Source organism: Tachysurus fulvidraco, chromosome 24 (assembly GCF_022655615.1).
Source record: "Tachysurus fulvidraco isolate hzauxx_2018 chromosome 24, HZAU_PFXX_2.0, whole genome shotgun sequence".
Taxonomy (NCBI): domain Eukaryota; kingdom Metazoa; phylum Chordata; class Actinopteri; order Siluriformes; family Bagridae; genus Tachysurus; species Tachysurus fulvidraco.
The window spans coordinates 15,883,859-15,904,957 of record NC_062541.1 but is presented as its reverse complement, the minus strand read 5'-3'; the positions used below and the strand labels follow the sequence as shown (position 1 = coordinate 15,904,957).

The 21,099-nt window shown below is 39.5% G+C and overlaps 2 protein-coding genes across 5 annotated transcripts; one reads left to right on the top strand and one right to left on the bottom strand.

Moving 5' to 3' along the window:
* Positions 1-701: 701 nt before the first annotated feature.
* zc3h7a (zinc finger CCCH-type containing 7A) lies at positions 702-13,731 on the bottom strand. Of its 4 annotated transcripts, XM_047807846.1 has the most exons (23): positions 13,526-13,728; positions 12,734-12,841; positions 11,508-11,547; positions 11,229-11,426; positions 10,945-11,103; positions 10,772-10,852; positions 10,408-10,461; positions 10,271-10,310; positions 9,875-10,158; positions 9,004-9,226; positions 8,481-8,527; positions 8,223-8,376; positions 7,971-8,129; positions 6,084-6,289; positions 5,464-5,549; positions 5,114-5,295; positions 4,958-5,028; positions 4,734-4,867; positions 4,536-4,641; positions 4,331-4,439; positions 3,318-3,442; positions 2,932-3,095; positions 702-2,846 (listed from the first exon to the last, which is right to left on the bottom strand). In XM_047807846.1, the coding sequence occupies exons 2-23, from the start codon at positions 12,799-12,801 to the stop codon at positions 2,660-2,662; spliced, it is 2,877 nt and encodes a 958-aa protein (XP_047663802.1). In that variant the 5' UTR covers positions 12,802-12,841; positions 13,526-13,728; the 3' UTR covers positions 702-2,659. The 4 variants fall into 4 exon arrangements, 3 of the variants coding, with proteins under 3 accessions (XP_047663802.1, XP_047663800.1, XP_047663801.1); XM_047807844.1 differs by having other exon boundaries at positions 4,734-5,028; positions 13,526-13,729; XM_047807845.1 differs by lacking the exon at positions 13,526-13,728 and adding an exon at positions 13,456-13,482 and having other exon boundaries at positions 4,734-5,028.
* A 2,281-nt stretch (positions 13,732-16,012) lies between these two features.
* On the top strand, positions 16,013-20,751 carry pla2g10 (phospholipase A2 group X). The gene is made up of 5 exons (XM_027173853.2): positions 16,013-16,061; positions 16,212-16,327; positions 17,618-17,786; positions 18,515-18,621; positions 20,562-20,751. The coding sequence occupies exons 2-5, from the start codon at positions 16,297-16,299 to the stop codon at positions 20,708-20,710; spliced, it is 456 nt and encodes a 151-aa protein (XP_027029654.2). The 5' UTR covers positions 16,013-16,061; positions 16,212-16,296; the 3' UTR covers positions 20,711-20,751.
* Positions 20,752-21,099: the final 348 nt, after the last annotated feature.

Here is a 21,099-nt window from a genome sequence, read left to right as displayed (position 1 = left end):
CATTCTTCTGGTAAAGGAGGCTGTGGCTTAATTTAGTTATTTCTAAACAATATACAAGCTAACCTAGAAATAAAATGTAATAAGTGTTTTAGACAATATTATGGGCGGTACAAATAAGTGACAGCAGGCAGAATTGGTCAGAGTAATAATTCTTTATAAATGACAAATCTAGACTAAAGGTTAGAAAGGTTACCAAGGTTAGAATAAGGTTCCTCTTAGTCGTGTCTTAGAAATGGTTTATCGCTGCTTTACATTCTAACAATTTGTAACCATATCCTTGGTGTTTAAAGGGACTGTAGTTTTTAGTTCAGCTGTAAAGTTTATGCCATTAGAACGGAAATGGTATAGACATGGTTATTAGAGCACTTTCTGGTATTCCAGATTATGTTCCACGGTGCTGTACATCTGCACGGTGTCAGTAGAGGAGACTCAGAATAAACCGGTTTAATTGTTGATATGTTTAGTAATCAAGTCAATAATGATTTGTTCATCATGTCAGTGGATGTGAAGCTTATACTGGGACACACACGCACACACAAAGCCGAACAGTCCGTACTGAAATGGGATAAAGGTTGGGGTTTAGTGTGGATCATTTCACTCTCAGTATATAATCTTAAACGTAAATGATATTTCATTCTGTGTGAAATAAAATATCTAAGTGAAGTCACAGTTCTGAGGATCTCACACAAGACATTCTGCAATTAGGATTTATCATACGGTTTAATGTTTTGGGGGGGGGGGGGGGGGACAATTTAACAAACAATTCCGAACATGTTCCGTTTTATTCACACATTAGTCTGGATCAGTCAAGCAGAGAGAAAGAAAAACAAAACCCATCTCCTAACGGCTGTGGCTCAGGGTTTAAGGTTCAGCAACTACTGTAGAACTCTTCGAACTAGATCAGATCTGAAAATATCGCATTGAAACAAACAAACAAAAAAAAGTATTTGTATTTAAAAGGAAAAACAAAGGATTGTGAATTTGAAGTGAAGAATGAAGTGAACTGTGTAAGAACAGGGAAAATAAATAAATGAATGAACAGGAACATAAATGGACAAAATCTGCTTGACAGGAGGCCAGAGGAAGCGAGAACATCAGTACAGACAGACAGCACAATGCCATAATAGCGATTACGTCAGAAATCCTGTGATTTCTCTTCAACCCAAGATCAATCAAAGCCATGACATAATTTGAAATACAACCTCAAAAAAAAAAAAAAAAAACCCATCTGACTAAAGGCCAAGGTACTTAGTGAAGTTCTCCTGCTTGGTTGAACAGATGCTGGCAATTTTGTAGGTCTCTGGGGTTTAGAGATCCTGATTTGCACAGTAACACTTTAAATTGACATAACCAATGTACTGGTGTTAAAAAAAATACGCTTTTTTTTTTAAATTCAAACATGCAAAAACAAACAATGCTATGTTTCAGCATTGCTCCTTCACACACTGAGACCTGGACGTTAATATTAAATACTGAGATCTATACAGAACATCATTTATTTCCATAATATGGAGTGCGGAGTGACGTCTTTCTTTATAGCACGATGAGGCGTTTATGAAATTTATGGCATTTACACTGTTGGTACAGAGAGTTAGGGAAAGATTATTGTGTTTAAAACACTCCGTAAAGGTCGGATAAACAATGCAGTAAAACATGCTTTTCTACGACGAGTCATGTTCGTTCGTTGCCAGTTGACACGTACACTTCCTGTGCGAGTGTGAGAGTCCACAGCAATAATAATAATAATAATAATGACTAAAAGAGGAAAATGCAGCACCTCACGGGTCCAATCTTACACGACTCGCTAAGTCTCACATGCGTCTGTCATAGATGTCTGGATAATATAAATATTACACCGTAGTAAGAGCACTGGCACTTTTCACGAGACTGGTGAATAAATCAGAACGTAAAATAAGTAGAACGAGAACTCGGTAAAGCTAGAAATCATTTAGATATTAAAAAACAAAAAAAAAAACAAAGAAACTTCTGAATCATGCTGAAGCTAATCTCAGAGCAAAAAGTCTCCAACTATCTGACAAAGCGTTTATCCAAATCCACCCTGAAATTATTTTCAGCTTATTTCTCATACGTGGCACAACACGTAACGTTGTTCGTGCTCCCGTCACATGACAGACCAGAAAAGTGACCATTACCAACAGGCTAATTCAATACTAACACCAGGGAATAGAAAATAACGAAGACAGAAAGGAAAAACAAATCAATGCAATTTCAAATAAAATGGGAAGAAACCAACCCAATAAATTCTTAAAGCCTGTTGCGATCATGTAACCAAATAGAATTATCATCATCATTTATACTGTAGTCTTTCTTTCTTTGGTGTCTTTGGCCTGACAAGTCAAGGAATCTGAAAAGAGGCCCGTTGTATAACACTTAGAGCTGGAACATGAGTTTTTTTTTTTTTTACCCCCGTGTTAAATGCTAACACTTACACAGCCATAATTTAGCAGATTGCGCTAAATAAACCAGCTCCGTGTTTACTGTTAACATCAACCCGAGGAAAGAAAAAAAAAGCTTCAGCTCTCGAGCTGAACCGAAGCTTGTCGAACTGAACCGAAGCCTGTCCGCTTCAACACTCTATCCCAGACATGTGATTTTCAAACATCTCTGGCACGTTCTTGAATTAAGAAATGCAATTTACTTAAATGTCTTTAAGCAGAAAACTATATTTGCCGAAGTCGTTATCGTTCGGCGCTATCAAGTGATCTTTTGTGGCTTTGGCAAGTTTCATCAAAAGAAATTCTCTGCGGTCCACCCACTCCTTCAACTCCTCGTCGCCGTGGGCCATAGTGCACCTCTCTCCGCTGGGACACGTGCCCTTGAGGAACCTGCAGCCGGCAAGAGACGCATCTATCAACTACATGTCCACGTTTTTAACACGTCTTGAATGGTGTGGATTGGAAGCGAACTCACCGATCACAGACTTTAAAAACCCCAGTAGGGAAGCGATACTGCCAGCCGTTCTGGTCGTCCTCAGAGTTGAACATGCGGTCCTTATGCTTTTCTGAGGTGATGTGCTGCTGCCACTGTTTCTCACTATTGCAGTTCTTCCCACACAACCAGCAGTGGTTACCAGCCTGGGGAGGAAGACAAATCATCATCATCGTGAGCTGTGACACGGCTGTGCAGTCGTGGTGTGCATAAGTACCAGGAGAAGGAGGTTTATGTCTTTCTGCCTTCTTCCTGTGCTGAGAATCGCAGTTTCCTTCCATTGTAGTGCATCATATTTAGGAATAATTGGTGGAATAACAAAACTTTGTGTTTTAAATCACATATACACTCTGGGGTTGTTCTCTCACCACTTCCTCTGCATAGTCTGTGGGCATGTGAATTTGTTTCCCATTCTCCTTCCTTGAGCTCTCGTCATTGCTGCCTGGCTTCTGAAACTGAAGCCAATTCTCATAAAGCTGCTCCATATCTGCAACTACACACACACACACACACACAGACAGACACACACAGACACACACAGACAGAGACACACACAGACAGAGACACACACAGACAGAGACACACACAGACAGAGACACACACAGACAGAGACACACACAGACAGAGACACACACAGACAGAGACACACACAGACACACACAGACAGAGACACACAGACAGATAGACAGAGACAGAGAGACAGAGACACACACAGAGACACAGACAGACAGACAGACAGACAGACAGAGACACACACAGACAGACAGAGACACAGACAGACAGACAGAGACACAGACAGACAGACAGAGACACAGACAGACAGACAGACAGACAGAGACACACACACAGACACACAGACAGAGACACACACAGACAGAAAGACAGACAGAGACACACACAGACAGACAGACAGAGACACACACAGACAGACAGACAGAGACACACACAGACAGAGACACAGACAGACAGACAGATAGAGACACAGACAGACAGACAGATAGAGACACAGACAGACAGACAGACAGAGACACACACAGACAGAGACACACACAGACAGAGACACACACAGACAGAGACACACACAGACAGAGACACACACACAGACACACACACACACACACACAGACACACACACACACAGACACACACACACACACAGACACACACACACAGACACACACACACACACAGACACACAGACATTTTGGTTGAGTTCAAGAGTCTATTTGTGGAAAACTACTTGAATTAGTGAAACTGCAATCGCACAATTTTAAATCTGGAGAATTTTTTGGTTTACTAAAGAGCAGTAGAACTGAAAGAGCATGTGTCAGAATTCTTAAGATAACACGTCCTGGATAGAAGGTCAGATATGTGGACTTACTATTGTTATCTTTCATATACGTCCATAGATCTTTCTCCTCCACGCTGTGGGCAAAAGTGCAGTTCCCAATATACTGACATTTTTTACCTGCAGCCACGTGCAAGCAAATCTGAGGATGGAAAATTTACACGGCTGAGAAATATTACACGATAAATAATAAGAAATAACGTTCGCATTCATCGCTTCTTGGTGCTATAAAGCGCACCTCAAACTGAGCAGGCGCAGGCTTTCTTGTTGGGAGAGGACGGACCTCTATCCACTTCCTCCGTTCCACTGAGCTCACCAGAACCACTCGTCTCTCTTTGGACCATCTGAGAAAGAAAAAAAAAAGGAGCAAATCTCTCACACACTTCATCAGGACTAAAACTTTAAGCTCTGGTTTATATCCAAGTCAAAAACTCACGGGTGTCTGGCCTTGGCACTGCAGTACTTCTTCTGCTTGTCGGCCTCACTGAGCTGCCCGTTCCTCCAGCACTGCCCACATACAAACTGCAGTTTAAGGTTCGGAGGGCCGAACTTCATGACGGCTTGCAGCTCCTGAGGAACACGACACACGGGTAAACCCAGGGGTGAACACAAACACGTTCCAGCTTTAAACGGCGTGAACGTGGTGTTAAAAAACCTCACCTGTTCTTGTGAGCTGTGCTCAGTACTCCACAAGCTTTTAGCCTCCTGAACAATAGCTTCATGTGTAATACCTGTTGTCAAATACGAACAAATTAACGCTCGAAACGTGCAGGTCGTCTATAGTTGTGCTACAGGGGTACTTAGCCGTGGACTCGCCTTTGTCACGCTGCATTATCCACACTTGGAGCTCGATGAAGCTGTGGGCGAAGAAGCAGTAATCCTCTCGCTGACAGCCGTAGCGCACCGCGTGCCGACACAGATCCAGCTGGCACTGCGGATGGTATTGGCGAATTTTGGAGTACTTCAGCGTAGGATTCCTCAATAGATGGACAAGGCACCTGATTGGAAGGAGAGGGGGGAAAAAAAGAAAAAGGAAAAAACAAAAAAAAAAAACAAAGCCAGCGTTCAGGGGCGTTTAAGGCTCCGGCGACTGAAGAGTGAAGTTTGCCGTGACTTATGGCAAAGACACAGAAATCGGCGCCAGAACTATGAGAAGAGATGCTTACTTATTCTGATCAATCCCATGCGGTTTCACTTGATGAGAGCAGACACCGGGTTTGCTGATTTTTCTCGGCTTGTGATCGAAGCACACCTACAAATCAGGTCATACTTATTAGAGGTCTTTATAACATGGAACACATGCTTTACTGTGGCACTAGAGCACGGATGGCCTGGTCTCGTATCGGGACGCTGACGATTCTTCTTCCTTTGGTGTTTCTACATCTTGAACATCAATAAGCTAAAAATCTCCTGCTGCAGTGTTTGACTTCATAAATAAAAGATTTTGACGTTTAAGAGTCCTGGCAAATAAATACGGCGGCTAGAGTTAACACGCTTGTGCGTTTTTAGGTCAGAATATACGAGAATATCCTAATGCGAGGTCCAAATATTAAACCGAGGCTTGTTTGAATTATTTATTACTTGTATGAAGACTCTTATGTTCCTTATAAAGGAGGTAATTGCACTTTAGTAGAAACTATATGAATTCATGGTGCTGAATTATGTTTGTCTGCCCCATAGTTTTACTTTCATTTATCTTTAGCAAAGGATTTAATGTACTCGAAAAAGTTAGACATGAAAAAAAAAACACCATTCAAATCGGTAGGTAATTAATGCGTGATCTCACCTCACAAAGGAACAGAAATATCCCTTGGTGCTCCTGTAGGATTCTGGAAACGGTCAGATTAAGCTTTGTTCGGCTCCCACTCGGATCGCAAAGCAGGTCCCTGGAGATTAAGCCCTTGCGCTCCAGAGTCCAGACATCGATTTCTTCTTGGCAATAAGCAAATGTGCAGTGACCAGGGTACTTACATTCGTCTCCATTAGCCACATCTTTAAACGATTAAGCAAAAGAGGAGATGATAAAACAACCCGTTAAAGTGGCAGACTTGGAAAATACGCATATGGACGCAGACAATTCTATCATCCGTATGCAGATTACAAATCACTCTCCACACCCCTGACCATCACACACAAGAGATTCTTCAACAAACTGTTAGAATTGTGTAGGAGGTCTTTGTTAAAGTTTCCCTTCGCTGCAACAAAACCTTTGTCCCATCATGTTAATGCCCCTGTACACAAATCACAGAGCTCCATGAAGACATGGGGTGTGTGAAGGTTGGAGTGAAGAACTCGAGTGTCCTGCACTGGCCTCCATCATTAACCAGAAGCCTTTCCAATGTGATGGAGTAGAAGAAAAGAATAGGACTCGAGCTTGAAAGGAAAAGAAGAGTTTATTGGAGATGGAGAGATGTGAATCGGCTGAAACCTTTCGCTTTGCTTCTTAAGGAGCTTCTCACGTTGCTTGGTAGGTTCACGTGTGAAAGTTTTATGAGGAAGCCACAAAAATGGGGAGGAAAATCTTCCTTTGACCATATTAGTAAGATACTTTTGTGAACCAGACGCAAGATCTATACATTTTTATATATTTTAAGTATGTGTATATATGTGTATATATACACACACACACATATGTACACACACAGTATCTCACAGAAGTGAGTGTCAAGCGTGTGTGGCAGGAACCGGGTGAGCAGTACAAAGACTGTCATGGTCTGGGGCTGCATGAGTGCTACCAGCACTGGGGAGCTACAGTTCACTGAGGGAACCATGAATGCCAACATGTACTGTGAGACACTGAAGCAGAGCATGACCCCCTCCCTTCAGAGACTGGGCCACAGGGCAGTATTCCGACATGACACGATGACCGCTGCCTTGCTAAAGAAGCTGAGGGCAAAGTCGATGGACTGGACAAGCATGTCTCCAGACCTAAACCCTATTGAGCATCTGTGGGGCATCCTCAAACGGAAGGTGGAGGAGTGTAAGGTCTCCAACATGCACCAGTGGAAGAGGACTCCAGTGGCAACCTGTGATGCTCTGATGAACTCCATGCCAAAGAGGGCTAAGGCAGTGCTAGAAAAAAAATTGTGGCCATACAAAATACTGACACTTTGGGCCCGATTTGGACATTTTCTTATTTTAAGTTGACAGCAAATTTACACTGTTATACAAGCTGTACACAGTAGCACAGTGTCATTTCTTCTGTATTGTCACATTAAAATATATAATAAAATATTTACAAAACTGTGAGGGGTGTACTCACTTCTGTCAGATACTGTACATATACACACACACACACTTATTTTATAAAATAAATAATCGTTCTAGGTGAAGATGTTGGATATATATATTCAGGTGTGGGTCTGAGGAGAGAAGCTTCTTTGGGGCGAACAAAAACGAGAAAAAATCTGTAGCGATGGTCCGTCTAGGACGATATTAATACAGAAACAAATGCCTCCGTCCTACTGGTTGTGTATTGGTGTGGCCTGTTAGACGAGGCATGGATGGCAGCCGAACCCAAACAAATACATACCTTATGAAAAATAAAGCCCGGACATATTTATATGTTTTTGTAACTAATATGAAAACATTTCAGACATTCAGGTCCAACCGAAAGAACATAATGAAAGTTTATCAAATCGTGTTTAAAAAATGTGTTCATTTAAAAACTCACCTTTGCAGATATAATAAAGCCCCATGTACTGGTTTTTTGTGGGTCTCGGGCGAATCAATTTCCAGGTGTGATTCTCTGGGTGTTTGGTTCTTCCGATCAGAAAGTCTTTCTTACATTTATGGTCATCGTTCTGATAGGAGTAGTCTAATACCCCAGGACCTGCAGGTACAAAGAGCTATGAAAGTGCTGTGTTCTGTGAGAGCGCCGCTCGACACGGCGAACGCCCAACTTTACCGCACGGCCGCCTCTTACCGGTTTTAACGAAGCACATAGAGCAGGCTTGTTTAAACTCGTGGCTTTCGGATAGTGGGTTTGTGGCCATGTCTGCCTGCTGTGGAAGCTCCTGTGTATAAGTGCTTGCTCCCATGGGCAGCACTGAGGGTAGGGATCTTTCACTGCAGGCCATCTAAAAGATGCAAGAATGTTAAAAGTACATGACAGTGTCAATAATCTAACTCCATGAGAGATGGGAGAAAAAAAAACAAAAACAAAAAGAGAGAAAGCTCTCACCATGAAGGGATGCTGGCCGAAACCGATCTCCAGTGGAAAGGTTGGTTCTGGAAAAAAAGAAATTAGATAAGCGAATAAAAAAATGTATCATTTAAGAATTGCAAACAGACAAAAGAGGGCATTAAAAGGGCTAAAAACTGTATACAGAGAGCCTAGCTGACTTCCTGTAAATTCCCAGGACAATTTCCCGATTTACTGGCTGTCTAAAAAAAAAGTCCAAATTAAGTACAAGTCGTTTTACTGTTACTGGTTCCTGACTTGTCTAAAGTCAAGAGATAAAGTGTTAACGTTTAGAAGTACTGCCTTCTGGGTAATGTAGTTGGGGGTTAAGGCTGTGCAAGCGTGTGTCACCAAGAGAATCGACCAACTGACCAGGTGAAGAAAAGTATAAAATCTACTGATGTGGAAAATGGAAGAATCATGATCAGGGAGAAAAGGAAAAAAAAAAAGAGGTAAAAAATGCAGACGCACAAAACAACGACAATGACTACAACAGTTACGCTGAAGAGACGAAGCAACACACCGTGCTGAGAGTCAGAAATAGACAAGCTGTCCAGTGAATCCAGTGGTGAGAAGGTGTCCAGGTCGAAGATGGATGAGCTGGGTTTGTGATAAGGTGCAGGCAGAGTCACGGTGCACTGTGGACCCATGAGCATGTAGGGGTTCGACCCAAGGGTAGTGGCCACGGAGGACGGCGTTACCATACTGCTCGTTAAGGGAAGAGGACCCGTCACTATCGGAATGACCTTAAGGGGTGACAGACAGCGTAAAAAAAATTTTTATTATAACCACAATAAATAATTAAAAGAATTTTGCGAATGCTGTACATTAATCTTACACGAAACGTGACAGGAAGTTCAGGTGGCACAACCTAAATCAGTTACCTGATGCTAAGACAATTATACCACAGTGATTGACCAACAAGTACAGCGTTTTATTTATCAATAAATAATAAACTTCAGTACAATTTAATAAATATAAATCAAAGCATTTCAATGAGACATTAGAACGTTTCATCCGGGAACATCTACGTAACCAGTGACAGGACCTGAGGTCTGTTATCCGCCAAAACTGAACAAACAATCAAAAGTCGACTCTGTGATTGCCAGTCAGCAGATAATGATAGGGCTGGTATTCTCAAGGTTGCACTTGGCCACACTTATTTGTGGACGAATACACAGACTACGTTTCCTCCACACAGAAGTATGAGCAATTGTGGAAATCCTACGAATGTCACGATTTCGATTCTTAAATTCTTTTTTTATCCATCATGCATCATCTGTGTAAAAGTATCATTTCTGTATCTTGAGCGCTAATCTAATTTCTTTCATAAGAGAAATAGAAGACGTTTAACAATCTATTGCTGTAAAAATGAGAGCTTATACTTGTAATACCATGGGAGGGTCAGCTGGAGCTGCTTTATCCAGCAGTTCATCCAGATCATCTCCTAAAATGTCTCCGTCCAAGTCTAGCGGTGCAAAAGAATCGCTGGACTTGGATCCGTTTACCGCAGGCAGGACCAAAGGAAGGGGCTCAGGGTTTGGCAGGACAGCGGGGTTTACGGAGGATATTATTTTTACAGGCTGAGGCTCCACTTCGGTTATCTGCCTCCCAGGAGGACACACAGGCATATTAACTGGCAACAAAGTGCCAGTGGCCTGAGCAAGCGTACACTCGTCTGAGAAACAGGGAAAAGAGATTGTAGAGTCATTGGCCTCGGGGCCGCGAAAGGGTTTTTCATCCGATAGTATAGAAATAAATGAATAATAATTCAGTGTAACAGGTCTTACCTATTTCGATGTCTTCCACGGAAGAAGAGCTCTGAGAAAACTGTTAAAAAAAATAATTGTAGTTGGTATACTGTAGCATTCAATACTGTAGCAACAAAAGATTACAGAAACCAAAATGATTATGTTATTATTCAGACCTTTTCATTTGTTGCTCCCGATGCACTGGGTCCAGATAAAACGTTTAAGGCAGGCTGTGTTTATTTATTTAACAAATAAACATTTGTATTAAAAGTTTGCATTCACATTTATTTACTATGAACAAACACATTTATTCGTGTTGATACGTCCTTTAAAAATGTAATGAGCAAAACGATAAAGTGTGCTGCATCTTGTGTGCCGTCGAATCGGATTCGATCCGTGTTTTAACGTGTATTTACGTCGAAACGCGTGACCGATGTGGTAGAAGTGAAATTACACACTTCAGACTGTGTGAAAATATGACACACCCCGAGATGATATGTATGTATGTCCGTATGTAAGACATGACTCAGTAGAACGTACCTTGCCTCTGACGTAGGCTTTACGGATTTTTAATCCCAATACTTTGGCAAGGTCCTGTGTCAGTTCAATCACTCTACTATCCTATAAATTGCAATAGAGAATATACAAATAGAAAAGCATTAAAAAAAAATTGTATAATGAATGTTCATCAGGAAAGTGTAAACTGAGCTGACCTGAGGCACTGCCATGGAGCACTTAGCGACGACATCATAGGCTTCCTGGTGTCTCCCTAACTCTTTAAGGCATCGGGCTTTTCTATACTGTGCTCTGTAATTGTTCTCATTCAGCTGAAGAGCTTGGTCACAGTCCTCCAAGGCTTGGTCATGGTGACCCTACAAAACAACCCAAAAGAAAAACCAAACAAACAAAAAAAAAACACCATAAACAATGTCTACATGCTGAACAAATTTGGGAATTTGTTGGATTATTGTCCAGGCCTGAAACAGTTTCTTCTCACAATGTGTAAGTAAGCTGCGGCACGGTTAGCATGGAGCCTCTCCCTCGTTTCACGAGGTACGTCGATGTCTTCTGATGCCGCATATTCGGATACGCCGAGAGCTTCGGTGTAAAGCTCGACAGATCGTGCCCAGTCTCCTTCGCTGAACACGTCGTTGCCCTCGCCGTACAGATTCCTCACCAGGTCCTGAAGAAACAGCTGTAAAAACACATAAGTAACGTTAATCCGAAGCGTATACTTTAATGAACATATCTGGATGGATGAAGGAAGACTACAAACCTCATAATCCTCCTGAGAGCCATTGAACGGCAGGGTAGACCTACAAAAGAAACGGATGGATTTAAAATCACGTCCACAGATGAATATATTTGAATACATTCTGATATCCAATAATCCTATACTTCAATTTGCACATTTATATTGCAATTTGCACATTTTTTCCCACTGTACATACAACTGTCTATTATATATGTGTTTGTTTCTTTTCATTGCCATTCTGTTTACACTGTGGAGCTTCTGTACTAGAACAAATTCCTCGTATGTGAAAATAAAGATAAAGACCTTTCTGATTCTGATTCTGAATATACTTGAGGTGTTTAGGATGATTGTGTTTCTTCTCTACAAAAGTTGCTGTTTGGGACGTTCTCGTGCCTTCTGATGTTGTTTGTCCTTTACATTAGAACCAGATGGTGTAACAGTTTCTTTCCACAAGCCATCAGACTCCTTAATAACTGAACTGAACTGAGCACAACACACACAAACGGTATGGACTGTACAGACCTACACCAAATACACACACTTCCAATATACATCCATCAACTTGTTTACATGCTGTTTTACACACTGTTTTTCTCACATTTCAGTCAACTTTACAATACCTCATGTAACTGCTGCTGCTATAATACTAATGTGTTCGTTCCAGTATTTCTACACATGTAATATTGTTGGACATACACTATGTACACTTTTTGTCGCTGCTTTTTTATTGTCTTTCGTGTGATGTCTTGTATTTTTTGTTTACACAGTGTTTCTGTCTTGTCCTGCACTGTTTACACCAGGTTACACAGATGCACTTTATGTATCTAGGACTAACTTACTAAGTCCTCATAGCACCACGATCCTGGAGAAATGTTGTCTCATGTCACTGTGTGCTGTAACAGCTATATATGATTGAATAACAATAAAAGCTTCTTGACTTGACATTAAATCTTAATGCACAGCATCTACGGTCACAGAGAATAAGTAAAAACCCTGAAAAAGCCGTGAGGGCACCGAACCCCCAAACCCTAGTCTTCCATGGACAAGCAATAAATACAATGTTCAGTAAGATGTAAAAATCCTCTATAATAAACAACAGGCGTAATGTCCTATCCTCACGCCCACGCCTCCTCGTATCTGATCTGATACGTGTTCGGCGATCCAGACCAACATCAGCTCTGATCCCAAAACATCATCAGGTTGTTTTACACTGAACCTAAAGAAGTTATGGAGAAAAATGGACTCACTGGATAAACTGCAGGCCTTTTTCAATACTCTGCCACCGGCTGCTTCGGTCCTGACACAGTCCTGACATGTTCCCATGCGTGTTAGGAAGCTTCACTGTATATCACAACCTGTAATACACCAATGACGAGAAGAAAACAAGTTAATACCAAGTCATAAATGAAAGCATTTCCTGCTCCAGCCTGTGACGTCAGGCGGGTCAGCTATGCTAGCTAGCAGGCTAACTTCACTGTTACGTCTTTACATAAAATATGGGATGTTTTTACGGCCAAATAAGTCCATAATAATGCTTATTGGTCTCAAATGAAGTTATTTACTAGTGTGGTTTATCAACAATGCGCTTGTATTCTTGACTAATCTAAGGACTCGGACAGGCCATGCTAATGTAATGCGTTCTGGAAATGTACCCTTCATTTGCTTTCATTTCTGAAACCAAAACTAGCTAAAGAACATTTTATCACGTGTTAGCTTCATTCCTTATCTGTTAGACACCTAAACATGGTTTATTTTGAGGTGTTTACTCGTTTGCTAGCACACAATAAGCGATGCTAATGATTCAGACCCTATGGTGTTTAATGTTACGTGATTCGGAGTCATTTAGCTCGATTAACCTTATAAAACATAACCCCTAGCTCTCTAGACGTACAGAAAACATATCTAGGTGTTTATATATAAATATCTATATATTTTTTAAAAATCTGTGCAGAATAAAAGTTAAGCTAACCAAGCTACTGTTTTCATTCAGAGTCGAACCGTGCGGTTTGAACACTGTGTCGTTTACTCAGATGACTCACCTTTGTGAGGTGCCTAGAAATAAAATCAAACAGAAGTAAATATCGTTGAAATATTCCACCACGGTTTCATCCGGAATCAGATAAAGTGTTGCGACGAGCTGGTCTTTTATGTATGATGTGACTTTGTCTATATTTGAACTGCGCCATCTGCTGAACACAGCCAATAGCAGACACAGGAGTTACTGTATGTGTCGTTCTAGAAAGAATCGACTCTTTGAACCGACTCGTTCAGGTAAACCTTATAGTACACTATGCACGTGGACGCATGGCCTTTACACTTATATGTGGGTCTTTTTCAAATTGTTGTCACAAAGTTGGAAGCACACAATTTTTGTATGCTGTAGCATTGTAATTTCCCCTCACTGGACCAATCCAGCATGAGAATGACACAGTACACAGCATGAGCCTATGAAGACACAATGGAGGAACTTGAGTGTCTTGGACAGAACCATGACCCCAACCTCAGTAAACACATTTGAGATGAACTGGAACACTGAATGCAACCATCTAGGTCTAATGATAAATCAATTAAAGTTATTTCACTCCAAATTGCTGATCTTCTGATATTTTTAAGAGTCAGGAAGTCATGAAGCTTTTATTGTCATTTCAACCATATATAAATGTTGCAGTACACAGTGAAATAAGATCATGGTGCTACATAACACAAAGACAGCGCTTAAGGAACTTAAGTAAGTTAGTCCTAGATACATAAAGTGCATCTGTGCAACCTGGTGTAAACAGTGCAGGACAAGACAAAGAAGACAGACAAGACAGTGCAGGACAAAAAACGGTGCAAACAAAAAAATTACAAGAAAATACACAAAAGACAATAAACAGATACAGCGCCAGTGTATATACTGTATGTTCAACAATATTGTGTGTGCAGAAATACTGGAATGAACACAGTGTTATAGCAGCAGTTAGCTGAGATATTGTAAAGGATTGTGCAAAACAGCAAATGACTGAAATGTGAGACGGAATGTGCAAAGAGAAAAAAATATTGATTGTAAATAAATAAAAAAAAATAAAGAAAAATTTAATTCCAGTTAAAATGGAAACTTTTTGTTGATACAAAAGGTCCAAGAGAAATAGCCAGATTGATTCCCTTATGCCTGGAATGATATAATAACTTATTTGTTGTTGTCATTTGAAAGCATAAAGCATATACTAATGCTTTACAAGTGTAGTGAGCAGAAAGGCAACTCAACATGCACAAAACATTGACCCTTGAGGTGGATAGGCTACAACAGCAGATCACACTGGATTACACTTCTGTCAGTAAAGAACAGAGAAACAGACTTGTGCAAACTTGTCTGGTCTTTTTCTTGTAGAAACAAATAAAGTTCTGAAACAGCAAATTTGGTGATTTCATATTCCCAATAAATATATTACAACAGAGATGTGTGTGTTGTTTATTAAAAAAGTTACAATCACTAAGAATTGTATGATGATGATTAAATATATGCGATGTACACATATATAATCTAAAATACTAAATAAATAAGGTCATTTTAAACAGATTTTAAAATACATCAAGTTTTTTATTAGTGTTTTTTTTACATTTGTTGTTATTCATTCATTCATTCATTCATTCATTCATTCATTCATTCATTTATTCATTTAGTTGTATTTTTTTATTTTGTAAAAGATATAACATGTGATCAGGGAAAAGGGACAAAGAAGGATTTGCATACACAGACATTATCACGGTAAACACAAATCTTTAAACAAGTCCTCAAAAAACATCAACAATTTTGTGCTTTTTTTGTTGTTCATAAGATTAAGGGATGAAATTAAATAAGTTAAATTCAGCAGGAAAAAAGGAAAACACAATGAGGACTTACACCATTTTTGCTTGTGGATAAAGAATTTTCTATGTAAAATAAAGAAATTGACAACATACTCAAGATATAGTAATATCTCTAAGGACATAATTATATAACACGTTTATGGGTCTAAAAATACAGGAAATTAAATCAACCCAAAATCTATTAGTAATGCTGTATTCAAAAAATAATGTTTTTTTCACAGGGCCACAAAATGTTCGAGTCTCTTGAGTAAATAATTAGAAATGGAGGAGTTAACAGGGTAGATTTAACATAGAATATTAAATGGGATCCCAGTAGAATTTACCTATTGGACTAATCTTTCTTTTTATTTGAGAAAAGTTTGCAATTATGTCTGTTGTTGCACTTCTGTGTAAAATATCAATACTACTCAAAAGCAAACATTTGGTCATTTTTGATTAGTTAAAATTATAATTAGTTAACTCTATTGGAAACTCTAAATTAGTTTTAATTCTAATTAGTTAAGTCTAAATTTTAATTAGTTAACTCTATTGGAATAGATCTTAACCAAGAATGATGTGTATTCTATGCCTGGGAATGATGTAGAACAGTGGGCGTGGTTTGTATGAAGCCCTGCTTGAGTTTGACCAATAAAAACGCCTCCTTCACTGTTCCAGTGTAGATCCCGCCCTCCATGAGATCCCTTTAAACATCCAAGCAGAAGAAAACACACAGCAAAAGATTTTGGGGTGATTTATGAACTTTGTGTATTTAAGTTACTCCTAAAATAACTATTTATTAATTTCAAAACAAGTAGTTTTAGAATAAATGACGTTTTATTCCAAGAAACTCAAGATAAAATGAACTTTTTCCATTTATTCTCAAATAATTTTTTTCAGCTTCAGTGCCGTCGTCCTGTTCCTGCTTCTGTGGAAGTACATAAGCTCCAGTTCCATTGATGAAAGTTCAGCTTCCACAATCACAATGCTGTATGGGACATTCCTGCTTCTCTCAGGTCAGTCTGACGTTTTGTCTATAATTATAAACATAGTTTAAACCTTTTATAAAAATTCCCACTTTCATAAATAATACCATCAAACTGAGAAGGTGCAAGGATGTAGCTGTTAGAATAAAGATTTATAGTACACTATGTATAAAATATACATATTACTTTTATATCATTTATTTATGAGATCATGTATTTTTTCATGCTGTTTGTCATCTACAGACCTTTTTCCAATTATTCTCTGGTACAGCGAGAATATAAAATGCTGACAGTATAGTTTTCTTTTTATAATGCAGCGGTTAACTATAAAGTCTGTTGTTTGTTGCTAAAGCCAATACTGACACATGCTACGGAGCTGTCAGTCCATGATTAGATCAAATTAGCTTATATTTCTTAGGACACTATGGAGCAGTTGGTAATAGGTAAATAGCCTGTGGTTAAAGTAAATAGCCTGATGAATAACATTTTTTTTTCCAGAATAGAAAACAAATATTAGATGTTTAGCTTCGAGTATAATACAACAGACAGTTACAACAAATATCAAACCGGTAGTGTTCGGCACAGGGGCCATCACCATCGACCGGGTCACAGACGTCCCAAGAATTTTCTAAAAGTTTTTAATACATCATGGAATAAATCTAACATCATAGAATAAATCTAAATCTAAATTCACATATTACTTATTAACACAATTAACACACAATGATAAGTGATAGCCTGGTAGTTACCTCACCTCAATCCTCAGCTATAATATCAAATTCAGAGTTATCGAGGTCTCCATTGGGAAAAGTAAAGGGATGAGGTGCTTATCGAGGGGACGAGGCATATGATCAAAGAGGATGTGTATCATCGGTTTGCTGCAGATGGCGTCACAATTATCCGTTATATTTTCTAGAAATCATGGAATGGTTGAAAAAACTGGGGTATAAAGAGGGTACAGCTGGTTAGATAGTGTGTGTGACCTCATGCCTCCTGGGTTTAGGAATTGATTCCCGTCTCAGACTTGTTTGTGAATGTGTCTGCAGGTTCTCCCTTTAATGGTCCAAAGACATACACTGACTGATATCTCTAAAGTCTGAAGTGTGTGAGTGTGTGTTGTTAATGCCTTGTGTACAGAAAACAGAAGGATGGATGGCTCTAATGTCCAGCTCTCCATCTGATGCTCATTGGTCACAATATACAGCTTTTTCTTAACAACAGTTGTATATTCACACCCGAGAGTGTGTGAGAAACAACGCTACTATTAAATACCTCTCAATGACAGATGATGATCAGTAATAATAATTCATTCCTTATTAGTCAGTATGGCTTCACTGGTGGACCAGAGGAATGTGAGGAGTAAGAGAGGTCTATTGGAGCTAGCTAGCATCATCAAATGCACCACAGGCAGGTCTGCATTCTCCTATCTCATGTATGGCTGCTACTGCGGGCTTGGAGGTAAAGGCTGGCCCAGAGACAGGGCAGACTGGTAAGACATTATAAAATACAAATACCCTTATCATAATGATGTTATTGTGCCACCAAAGGTTTTAAAAATATATGCAGACTTTCCTGAACTTGGTGAAGATGTAATATATAATTGAGGAAACCACCATTGTTGGCTGTGTTCTGGGATTCTGAAAGAAGGTCCACCCAACGCTCACCACATACAAAAAGCCACATGATCCAAAATATTCTATTTTAGTCTCAGTTTTTAGGAAACAATGATCCATTTCATTCCTCCTCACAGAAATATGGGATTTTGTGATCACAGTTAAAGCATCATAAGCATCATGACAAGATTATTGTTTTGAGAATATAGCACACAGTCTAGATTCAGTTTAATTTGTAGAGCACTTTAAACAATGTGTATTGTCACAAAGCATCTGTACAGGGATCTAAATTTTAAAAATGATACAGAGGTGAGAAGATGAAAAACTCCCTGAGATAATATGAGTAAGAAAACTTGTGAGGAACCAAAGTCAAAGGGGTCCATCCTTATCTGGGTGACACTCTGGGAGAGATGTTTTGGAGATATTGATGAAGACAGACAGACAGTTGTTACCTATTGATCAGGATTCCTCATGATACTGTGGATCTGTTGTTCCTTCTTCAACTTCTAAGACTGCTTGGTATTTGAAGAATGCTCATGTTGGGTTTTTTTTTTTTATCCTTGTTGAAACTCTAATGCACTTGTTTCCATAAATCCACTTATAGGTGTTGCCACAAGCACGACTGCTGCTATGGGGATGCTGAAGTCGCAGGCTGCCACACAACGACCGACAAGTATCAATGGACTTGTGAAGACAAAGAGGCTGATTGTGGTGTGTGTTACAATAGAGAAATGCAAACTAGCAGCTAAACGCTAAATTGCACTCAAGCTTCAACATGTCTTGTGTAATCCAGATTAAAGCTGAAAGTAACCAGGAGAATGAAAGAGAACCTGCTGATGGAAACGCATGAGAAATGTCTAGCGGTGCTCAATCTCCTCATGAGTAATTCCCACTGGTTTTGAGGAACACAGTAGAGCCGTTATAAGAGAAGGTTGGCAAATGTAGGTCTGAGACTAAATAAGACTAAGAGCCATTTTGTTGTCTCTTGCCAGGGTATTTTAAGTCTGTACAAACCACAGAAACTGCAAGACTAAACACACAGTACGGATCTAAATACATGGTGAAAGAGGATGTTTATGGTCGAGTCCTTAGAAAGCAGTCACATACTGTAGCAAGATTTTAATAAGCAGTATGTTAATCATTGCTAAAAACGTGTTCTTCTTTCTTATATACACACAGAGAATTAAGACAGGTAACTCTAATGCCAACTCCTTATCCACACGCCGTCCACTACAGATGAACGCATGATACATCTGCATGTTCATACAGCAATCCGATCAGCCAGTCAGAACAATGCATTTTAAATACAGTTCAAGAGCTTTACTTAATGATCTCTGATCTCTGTAGTGTTAACCGTGGCGTTGATGTTGCTACCAGAAGTATTAAAATGTTTCAGTACAAAACAGTTGATCTCCTGGGATTTTCACACCCAGCAGTCTCTTGCATTTATACAGGAAAAATACATGAGCGAGCGACGGATCATATAACCACTCTTTACTACCTTGTTGAGCAGAAAAGCATCTCAGCAAGCACAGAACAATGAATCTTGAAGTGTATGTAAGTGTACAACAGCAGAAGATCATATCAGGTTCTTCTCCAGGCAGCCAAGGACAGGAATCTGAGGCTCTCTTGGGTCAATCTGGATACCTATGAATCTGTGGCCTCAAATTCTTGCTCTTCGCTGAGAGTATAGGAACCTGATATGGACATCTGCTGTTGTCTCAAGGTGTTTTGTGTTCTGAGATGCTTTTCACTAAGCATGGCTGTAAACAGCTTACTTGAGTAACTTTAGACTTCCTGGCAGCTCAGATCAATCAGGTCATTCTCTGTTCCAGCCTTCTTGTACCATCCTGTGTAAACTCTGTTTAATTCTGTGTGTGACATGATCGAATAATGAAGTATTTACAGGAGTTTCTTTAAATACTCAAACCGGCCCATCTGACACCAACTTTAAAGTTACAGAGATCAGACATTTCTTCATTCTGGTGTTTAATGCAGAGATGGGGGACTCGAGTCATATGACTTGACTCAAGTCAGACTTAAGTCGCAAATTTGAGACTTGAGGCTTGCTTGACAAATATTAAAAAAGACTCGGCTTTGACTTGACATTCATGACTTGAGACTCGACTCGGACTTGAGTTAAATGACTCAGAGACAGGGGACTCGACTTGACTCGAGTCAGACTTAAGTCGCAAATTTGAGACTTGAGACTTGCTTAACAAATATTAAAAAAAGTCTTATCTAATGGCACATACGTTTAATAAAACTGTAGTACAGGCAGTTCAATAAAGACTCTTAAGTACACTACTGATCAGAGATGGGGGAATCGAGTCATATGACTTGGCTTGAGTCAGACTTAAGTCGCAAATTTGAGACTTGAGGCTTGCTTGACAAATATTAAAAAAAGACTCGACTTGACTTTGACTTGACATTCATGACGAGACTTGGCTCGGACTTGAGTTAAATGACTCAGAGATGGGGGACTCGACTTGACTCGAGTCAGACTTAAGTCACAAATTTGAGACTTAAGACTTGCTTGACAAATATTAAAAAAAGACTCCTTCATTCTGGTATAGTCTTCCTAAGAGTACCTTTTTTAAAAAAAAAAAAAGAAACAGTTGCTGATGTGTTTTTCTGTGGCTTCATTCCAGATTCCCTCAAAGACAGATGTGAGAAAATCCTCTGCCGATGTGACAGAGAAGCAGGCAGGTGCTTAAGAAAAGCCCCATACAACAGGAAATATGCCTATTGGCCAGACTTTTTGTGTGGCTGTTTATATCCTACATGCAATATATACTAATTTTGTGTATTTATTCTATGTTTGCTATCAAATGAAAAAAATAAAAGTTTTGGTAAATTGATTTATTATTATTTCAATTCAATTCAATTCAAGTTTATTTGTATAGCGCTTTTTACAATTGTCTCAAAGCAGCTTTACATAATCAGAACATAGGACAAAAGGTTAATATAAAGAATAATATAAAGATTAATATATATATTTAGTTCACAATGTGTTTGTATTTATCCCCAATGAGCAAGACTGAGGTGACTGTGGTGAGGAAAAACTTCCTTATATGGTAAAGGAAGAAACCTTGAGAGGAACCAGACTCAAAAGGGAACCTCATCCTCATCTGGGTGACACTGGGGGGTGTGATTATAAATATACAGTCTGATAAATGCATTGATGAA